The sequence below is a fragment of the Ipomoea nil genome, unplaced genomic scaffold (genome assembly GCF_001879475.1).
Source record: "Ipomoea nil cultivar Tokyo-kokei standard unplaced genomic scaffold, Asagao_1.1 scaffold2761, whole genome shotgun sequence".
In the NCBI taxonomy this organism is placed as follows: Eukaryota; Viridiplantae; Streptophyta; class Magnoliopsida; order Solanales; family Convolvulaceae; genus Ipomoea; species Ipomoea nil.
The window spans coordinates 2,425,299-2,435,800 of NW_017619189.1; the positions used below are offsets into that span (position 1 = coordinate 2,425,299).

Here is a 10,502-nt window from a genome sequence, read left to right on the forward strand (position 1 = left end):
CTTTCAATATATATATATATATATATATATATATATATATATATATATATATAGGATTATTTTCAAATACAAACACCCCTTAAAATACAAACCCTCCTTAAAATACAAACTGTATGCATGTAAGTATGTTAATGTGTGCACGAGCTAATCCCAGATATTATTAGAAATGTGCCCAATGTACATGTAAGTATATTAATGTGTGCACGAGCTTTGATGGATGATTGTGATTTTTTTCCTACGCGATGTGTGCATGTAAGTATATTAATGTGCGCACGAGCTTTGATGGATGGTTGTGATTTTTCCTCCTACACGCTCTGTGCATGTAAATATGTTAATGTGTGCACGAGCTAATCCCAGAAATGGTTGGCAGTGCGCCTTGTGTGCATGTAAGTATGTTAATGTGTGCACGAGCTCAAGTTTGTATTTTAAGGAGGATTTGTATTTTAAAGGGGTTTGTATTTGAATGCAACCCTCTATATATATATATATATATATATATATATATATATATATATTGGAGTTATATGTTAGTTATTTCCTAAAATATATATAAATGTCAAATTTATAAAAATGTTTTACATTTATTATTATTATTGTTATTATTATTATTATTTACAATAATTTAAATATCTAAAATCTAAAATCTAAATAAATTTAAAATTTTAATATAAAGTAATAATATTAGGCATCTATTTTCTGCATCAGGCATAAAAAATACTAGTTATACAATAAATGTGATCAAAAGTTCCAACCAACCAATTAAAATGTGTCAAATCGTAGGTTGTTATCTAGAAAGGGTTGAGGTGAAGTGTTGCTATCATCAATACAAGTTTGAAGAGGAACAAATAGATGAGATGAATGATAATGGGGAGTAATTGTGATGATTAAGAAGCAAAAAAAAGGGCATTTGTTTCAACGAATGCAGAAGTAAATGTGGTTATCGATCAATGTCTAAACGTTAAAACATCCACATCAACATGGCCTGCTCTTCCTCTATGGGAATGATGGCCTGCGAGCTCACACCCATTAGGTATTGATGATTTAGATAATTAATAATGTGAAATAATATTCTTCAGTTCTTACATGTAACAGGTATAACCTACCTTAGTGCAACGTATTTGCAGCTATCCCTTCGTTTTCCCCAACCTAAAATCCAATTTGGGTCATCGAAGATGATATGCATTTATTTGAAATGTATAAATGTTACTTGTGGAACTTGACAATGAGACATAATTTTAATGTGAAAATCTGAAAGGGAAAATTCACGTGCCTTAATTTTTTGGTGTATGTATACATGTCATGGTAGGCTGTTAAGAAGTTATTGTTGGGACTTTATTCGGTCTTCTTATTTTGAACTGATTAGTTATGAGTCCCTTTATGATCTTTTACCGGCTAAGGGCACAATATGATGTTTATTTAATGCACATTCTCAAATACTGGCTACGAGTTTCCTTTGTCCCTCAAAAAAAAAAATAATAAATAGAAAGAGGGAAGAGAAGAAATTCCTAACTAGTCTTTAGACCCACTAGTAATTTATAATTAGAGGGCTATTTAGTAGTACAAAAGATAATATAAGTAACCTACAATAATACTGAGGGGACATATTTATTATAGGGACAAAGCTCAATCGAAATTTTAAATCAATTAACTTAGTAACAATAAAGTTTCAAGTTTGATTTTTTGTGAGAGTTGTCTATTAACTTTTTTAGTTTGAACTGATTAACTATGAATAACCTAAACTGATCTACTTTCTTAGCTGTGTTAACTTGAATAGTTGAATCCTAAACCATGCTTTGTCGGGGCTCTTGTCCTTTATCTATAGCATGCATGATTGCAGTAAGCGCTAGTCGGGCGGTAGAGTAGCGCCTAGCCTTTAGGCGACTAACTATATACTAAAAAAAAACAATGCACATGTGTGGAGATATATATATATATATATATATATATATATATATATATATATATATATATATATATATATATATATATTATAAAATTTAAAAAATTAGCAAGGTCGAGTTGACTGAGTTTGTTGTCAACTCGACCGAATCGACCAAGTTGGGTGCCTAGGCGGCCGGCTGCCTAGACGGTCACCTAGGAGTAATTCGCCTCGGCCTAGGGTCACTTAGTGGCTAGGCGGTTGCCTAGACTGATTTTTGCAAAGTGATCTATAGTGATGTCGCCAATATATTGACCAGGGTGTGTTTGGTTGGCAAATTTAGCATTCAGGTATAAGTATTAAAGTTATTGTTATTGTTTGGATGACTGGTTTTTAAAACATTATTATGAGTTTGGAATACCCCAATCATGAAAAAATATATCCATTCCCTTATTTTATAAGGGTTTCATCCTGATCTATTTAATTAACTCGGGGTGGACCCGAATCAATAAATCCGGATAAGAACGTAATATAAATAATATATAAATAAACGAAACGATATCGTAAAGGCCGTGAGACCGTATATTGTATTAAATGTCGTAAATTGACTATTACAATATTTCTCGGGACAAAGTGTATGTAATAGATGTAGAATGTAATGAACGTAGATAGAATGCCCTTTGTTAGGACAAGGTGGGGGGTTTTTATACAAGCCAAATCCCCCAACCGCCTCCCCCTAAATCGGGGGTGGTTAGATCACAACTTTGACCGGGCCCGGGTGGACCGGGTCGGGTCCCGAGCTCCCCGACCCGAAACCCACGTAGGTCGGCTCGGGTTGGGACACCTCCATGGTGCCGTAGGTCGGGTCCGTATTGCTTTTTGGGCCCCAACGTGGTGCTCCGGATCCGTGTTACTCTTGGGCTCCAATGTGGTGCCCCGAGACAGCGTTGTTACCCCGGGTCGGGTCGTGAGTATAATATATCCATCACATCCCATTATTCATCCTTAGCCTAATCATTCTCATTCCACCCTACTACCAAACATGCAGAATACTTTCACCAAAATTCATTACCATTACCAAGTATTTGATACTCATTCTAATTCTGATTTCCATGTACGAACCAAACATACCCTCCTGAGAATCTTTCAGTAAAGACAAAGCTATTGAATAGTTAATCAGATTGGGTCAAATGGATTGGAGCATGGACTGTTAATTCATCAAAAGTTGAGATTGACTTTCGTGTTTTACCTTCTTATGACTACTCATCAAAGTGCACAAATGTTTTAACAGGAGTTAGAGTGAAAATATTTTATGCCATTATTACATTAGATCACCTCTAATATATTCTGATGATCAACCGACCATTTCGATAACATGTTTGCATTGAAAATAACTTTAAAAAAAAACAAAAACAAAAAACAAATACATCAGCAAAAACCTAACATTTGTTTATTCATTATTTGATCTTGTCTTAAATTGTCAAGCCCAAACTACATATATAAAAAAAAAAAACACATTATATACATATAGTGTATGTTTGAATATGACTATAATATAACGCTTAAATCAAGATACTAATTCTATTACAAACACTAACTGAGTGCAGTGGCGGACCCAGAAATTTTGTCCTGTGGGGGCGAAACATTATAGTTTAAAAGACAATGAAACACTTAATATAGTCATAAATAATTAAATATTATTGGATGTAGGCGAAAAAATAAAACACTAAAACTTTATAAAAATACTCATAACAAAATATGAAACATAACTAATTTGATAAAATAATTCAAATAGAAAACACATTATAAATTACACATCTCATTATTAATATAAAAAAGTTATATATATTTCAAAAAGACTTAAAAAATCCAAACAGAAGGGATTAAAAATAAAAAAAAAAAACTTTGTTGAACAACCAAGAATTCGAACCCCAAACACATGCTAGCATTAAGCACTTGCCTTGCCATCTCACCTAGCTCGCCTATTGTGTACTCTTATCTGTTTATATATATATATATATATATATATATATATATATATATATATATATATATATATATATTGTAGGTCCGCCCCTAACTAAGTGTTTGATTGGACGGAAGGAATTATGAAGAAAAAGAATTGTATTTCTGTGGGAAAAGAATAATGTGGGAATAAAGTAGGAATTCAAATTGATAAACTATTTGTAAACTGAGAATTATTTAAATGATATCATATAAAATATACAAAATTTACCTGCAATAGTAATTGACATTGATACTATATATATATATATATATATATATATATATATATATATATATATATGGGGATGATTCGCGTGCAAAACTTCTCCCAGGTGAAAAACGGAATGAGATTTGAGTTGTTGATTTGATTTTTCAAATTGAAGAAAAGTTTATAAAAAATGCGCTTTCTGGTAACATTATGGATGTAAATGATCAAGTGTCCCGAACTAACGCACCAAACTATAAAATTACGCACTTTAAACTATAAACTTGCGCGCTTTAAGCTATAAAATTACGCACTTTGAACTATAAACTTGCGCACCTTAAGCTTTAAACCTACGTACCTTAAAGAGTTAAATTGATGCACCTTAAACTAGACAGTGACAAACATTAATCTTTAAACATATGTATCTTAAACTATAAAATTGCGCAACTTAAGCTATAAACTTACGCACCTTAAACTTTAAACATACGTACCTTAAGAGTTAAATTGATTCACCTTAAACTAGAAAGTGACGCATCTTAAGCTTTAAACATCCACACCTTAAGCTATTAAACTTACACTTCTTAAACTTTAAACATACAAACCTTAAGGCTTAAGCTATAAACTTACGCACCTTAAACTATAAACTTACGCACCTTAAGCTTTAAGCATACACACCTTAAACTATAGACTTACGCACCTTAAGAGTTAAATTCAATGCACCTTACTAAAAAGTGGCGCACATTAAGATTTAAAACATACGCACCTTAAGCTATAAATTTACGCACCTTAAGCTATAAAATTATGCATCATAAGTTTTAGACTTACGCACCTTAAGTTGTCACCTTACGCGCCTAACGCTATAAACTTGTGCATCTTAAGATATAAACTTACGCATCTTAAACTTTAAACTTTCGCACCTTAACTTATGACCTTACGCAAAATGATCATAATGTCACTGCTGTTTTTTAATTGTTCTTCATTCTGGGTTGTTAATTTTGACAAAATAAAAAACTGTGATTAATCTGCACATTTTATCTTTAAGAAGTTTCGCACCTAATTCATTGTTTATGTAGCATTATCTATATCTATATAGAATAATATAAAGAAATGTTTAGTGAGCTAAATTTCGTAAAGTGCGGTGATTATTAGCATTTCACCGGTTAGCACTACACTCGTATCCATTTGGAGAACACAAATATCTGAGCTGCTACCTTTGTGAAATCTACCAAATCATGAATCCACTGGAACAACCCAAATTTTTTTCATTTCATTTCCATCATTAAATTATCAACTCGAGCGTGCATGGGTCCACGCCATCAACCAAAACCCCCATTCTAACCTTTTTGTTCTTCAACTTTTCCCTTTTAGCATGTGCCCAACCATGTATATATATTACTTTACCATAATCCTACCTACAATTCAACTTCTCACTTTTTTACTTCAACTTATACCATAATGTATGTGATTGTAAAATGCCCGCATGGGCAGCTAAACTGGTTATGGGAATGAAATCTGGGAAGAATGTATGTGATTATAAATGATTTTTTAAAAATATTAGGAAAAATGTACAAATAGGCCATTGAACTATTTGAGGATAGCAATTAAGCCATCGAACTTGAATAAACTCCAAATTGATTCATGAACCTGCAAAAAAAGTGCAATTAGCATTTTTAGTAGGTTATCAACAAGTTTGTGATGATTAGGATGCCATGTGTATTTTTTATTTTTTAGTTTATTATTATTATTATTATTATTATCCTACTAAGCATTTGACCCAAATTTTTTTTAAAAAAAAAACTATATTAGTGTAATTATTAATTTGAAAAATTAAAAACTTAAGTTTTAATTTAAATTATATATATATATATATATATATATATATATATATATATATATATATATATATATATATATATATTTATATTTGTTTATTTATTTATTTATTTATTTATTTATTTTTTTGGGAATAATTTATTTATTTATTTTTAATTATAGTAATTATTCGGGGATGGGGCGGGGAGAGGTATCCCCGATCCCCGTTCCCTGAAAAAAATTTTCATTCTCGTTTTCGTCGGGGTGGGGATTGGGGACGGGACAAATTACCATCCCTATTTGGCACCGATGTCATCCCATTAAATATATATATATATATATATATATATATATATATATATATATATATATATATATATATATATATATATATATAATTTAAATTAAAAATTAAATTTTTAATTTTTTAAATTAAAAATTACACTAATTTAATTTTTTTGGGGGGGGGGGGAGTGGGGGGGGGGGGTCAAATGCTTAGTAGGATAATAATAATATTAAACTAAAAAATAAAAAATACACATGGCATCCTAATCATCACAAACTTGTTGGTAACCTACTAGAAATGTTAATTGCACTTTTTTTGCAGGTTCATAGATTAATTTGGAGCTTATTTGAGTTTGGTGGCTTAATTGCTATCCCCAAATAGTTCAGTGGCCTATTTGTACATTTTCCCAAAATATTATTGGAAGTATAGCAAATTTGGCCGAAATGTAGGGATTATATTTGTGTTAAATTAGCAAATTAAGATATTTTATATAATTAGCAAATTGAAATATCCAACAGCAAATTAGGCCGAAATATCTTAAAATATCTGATTTAATTAAGATATTTTATATATTTATATTGGATTCTAATTAAATCAGAATTGAATTTCTTGTGTTTTCATTTGAAGAGAGTTTGACAATATTGTCACGCTATAAATGTACAATAATATATAGTAAAATATGTTTCCATCATATATAGATCAGATCTCATTATATTGCAGCAAATTCTTAGCATGTGATAAAGGTTTTAAGATATTCATAGACAGTATAATTAACAATCAAATTGGAAACATCTTTATGAAGAAAAGATATGGTTCATGACCATGTCTTCCCAAGATTTCCAACAACAATGTTTATCATACCAAATCTTTTCTTAATCAAATTGTATACCACTTAATTTAATTAAAAAAAATATTATTATCACTTTTCAATGTTTCAACTTGGGTCAAATTAACTAATGGAGCACAACAATTCTGAATCACCCCCAAACAGCTTGAGGAATATGCTAGAAATGTGACTATGAGAAAAATTTACTAATCCTGAGACCTTCCAGTCCCTCCAGCACACCAAAAAAAAAAAAAGTTTCATATCCATTAACTAACCACTATGAATTAGCAAATTGCCCAAGTCTAGTCACAAGCCAAACAAATCAAACTTTATATGATCGAGATGATACAAAATTCGACACAAATAGCATTACCATATTCCTAAAGCATATTATGCATGCATGCATGGTTACATACATATATACATATAGTGATACACAATCATATATGTATCTATGTATGTATATAAAACAAAAAGTATATATGTGTATATGATTCTATATATCAATCATATATTATTCTGACTTCTAGCCATAGGTATATATAATTACTATATGTATATATATAAATCTATACAGACAAGTGAGATAAGGGGTCCATAATAAGTGTGGAATGGACTTGAGAGATCTGATTATGATCGTAGGGTCGTAGATCATCATCCACCGTCGGATGCGCTCCATAGCAGTCCAGGGAAAAGTCTAAGCCGCCGTGAGGGTCGGCGCCGGCGCCGTCGTAGCAAGGGTAGAAGGGTTGGGTGTCGGCCAACATGTCGTCGAAGGAGGGGATGATGTGGGAGATGTCCACGGCGGATGGGGTGGTGGTTTCGAGCGGCGGCATGTGGAGGAATTGCGGCGGCGGCGGCGGCGGTGAGTTTTCGTCGGCGCCGGCGCCGGCGAGGAGGATGTTTTTTGTTTCTCCGGCGAGGTGGTGTTTGGACGAGGAGGATCTTCCCATGTAGGTGAGTATTTGGTCGAGAACGCCGTCGTTTCGCTGGTGGTGGGTCTGAGGATGATGTTGATACTCCATGGCCGCCTTGTGGTAGAGTTTCTTCTTGAAAACTTTGCAGACCACCCAACCTTCTTCTGGACCACTACTCATCTCCCCTACCAAATTTGTACCCTGCATATAATCATTATAATTAATTAATTTATCAAAAATATTTCGTATTTTACAAAAATTCTTGATTACAATGCTAATCCATTATATTATATTTGTAATACCAAAAAACTAGATAAATTAAATAAAGTTAGTCCTTTGAAACTAGAATAAAAAACAAAAAACCCTCAATTAGGGTTTCATTATTTACCATAATAGAAGGATAATTATGTGCTAATTTCTAATGGTCCGACCACTAATAATGAAATTATTAACGGCAAAAATTTGTCTGCATGGGCAGCTCAACTTGTCATAGGGGTGAAAATTGAAAAGAATGACCAGGATCGAGTTTCACTAGTGGTACTGAAGGAACTCTTTGTGTGCAGTAAGCAAGGGTCTAGCTTACCAACTCGGCTGAAATTGGGTACTCTTTTTAAGGTAATAACTAAAAGGGAAAAAGTTACATCACGTGGTTTTATCTTTATAGATGCAATGTCAAACATTGTTTGAAGGACCAGACAAAAAAAAAAAGCAAATGTAAAAGGCAGATTGAGGGCTTGCTTACAGTGACATTATCATGGGAGGTATTGTCGTCCAACCTATATTCATGCATGATCCAGTCGGATTTCTGGCCACGAGGAGCTCGACCTTTGTAGAACACTAAGGTTTTCCTCAGACCAATTCTTCTAGAATTGGAGTGTATCACTTTGTCTCGCCCGGTGGCCTTCCAGAATCCGGCAGCCGTCGCTCGATTTGTCCGACTTCCGGTCGGATACTTCTTGTCTTTGTGGCTGAAGAAGTACCACTCATTCTGTGGGGTTGATCCTATCTTACACTTCTCTGAACCATAAACACAATTAATTAATTAATTCCACCAATATAATACCATAATATATGCTTAATTAAACTCTTCTCCCAAAAAGATCTGCCCTTTTTGGACATAATCCCTACACTGCCATTGTCGAGGTTCAAACCTTAATTTGATCTCTTTTCCAAATACTATTTAATTTACTGAACCAATGAGCTAATCTCGTGTGTACATACTTAATTAAACTCTTGACTACATGAATGTTGAATTGGCTAAAGAAGCATGGTCTGCAGCTACCCTGGTACTAAAGCACACATTAAGATAAGATACCACAAATGTTTATTTGGTAACTAAAATTGCAATTGGTTTGGATAAACGATAGCTAAAGTTATTGGAATGTTTTATTGCTCTAATCGTACAAATTTCAGTGGTTTATTAGGCGAGATTCTAAACTTATCCATCCCGGATAACCCTAAAGTAGCAATATTTTAAGGTGGAAGCTAGGAATAATGAAAGAACTAATATATGGTGGGAGGCTCCTATCTCAATTTGAAGGTAATAAGAGGAAATTAAAGCAATTGATGAAGCTAGCTAGGGTGAAAATTAAAGCAGAAGTTGAGAAATAATTAGAGAGAAAATTAAATTAATTACCTTGAATATCCCAAGGTTCAAGCTTGTTAAGATCAACTTCAGGAATAACATCAAGATCAATCTTGTGGGAGGCAACCTTCTTCCTCAAGTAATAGTGAAGAAGCTCTTCCTCGGTGGGATGGAACCGGAATCCAGGAGGCACCTGGGACTCACCATTAACACTTAGATTCATGTCTGATATGATCTTCAATTCAATTCCGAGGTTAACTATAATTTAGTTTTGTTGCTGCTGATGATGATGATGATAATTAATTAAGGAAATTAGTAGCTCGGCAATAGCTAAGGAGAAGAGGAGGATAAGTATTGGTGAGGATGGGAGGGATGGAGAAATGGTGGGGGAGACATGATGATTTATATGCAGTTGGGTTCGGACATAAAGGCTCCAAAAATATGCATGAAAAAGGTTTTCCATCCTATATTGTGGTCAATAGTGTACTTAATTTGCACTAATAATGGGGCCTTTTCCTACCTCTCAACCAAATATTTTTTTTAAAATTAAAAAATTAAAATTTATACAAATCAACCACCGCCACACCACATAATCAAAAAAGACAAAGAAATATGGTAACTACTCTGTGCATACTAGAAGCTGCACAAGGGGACCGAATGAGAGCTAGGGAGTTTGATTCAAGTTATATCTATACTATACTAATAATAACCAATAAAGTTAGATTTGTAATTAGAATTTTTTTTAAAAAATGTTTGTCTAATTATTTGATGAAATAAATGGTTCAAATTATTTTGATTTTAGTATTTTTATTTGATATTTCTATTTTACCTTTTATTATACCATTTACTTTTCCTAAATACTCATGCACTCCGTCAGTGTAAACTTTAGTAACAGAATATTTCGTATATTCTTAACTTACTCATTAATTTTCATAAGGAAAGTCTTATGTTCGAACGTTATCCCAATCAAAGTTGTCATATTTAA

At 32.7% G+C, this 10,502-nt stretch overlaps 1 protein-coding gene across 1 annotated transcript; it reads right to left on the reverse strand.

Annotated features, from left to right (window-relative positions):
- Positions 1 to 7,262: 7,262 nt before the first annotated feature.
- LOC109157002 (NAC domain-containing protein 12-like) lies at positions 7,263 to 9,941 on the reverse strand. Its single transcript, XM_019304889.1, has 3 exons — positions 9,569 to 9,941; positions 8,675 to 8,949; positions 7,263 to 8,133 (listed from the first exon to the last, which is right to left on the reverse strand). The coding sequence occupies exons 1-3, from the start codon at positions 9,738 to 9,740 to the stop codon at positions 7,585 to 7,587; spliced, it is 996 nt and encodes a 331-aa protein (XP_019160434.1). The 5' UTR covers positions 9,741 to 9,941; the 3' UTR covers positions 7,263 to 7,584.
- Positions 9,942 to 10,502: the final 561 nt, after the last annotated feature.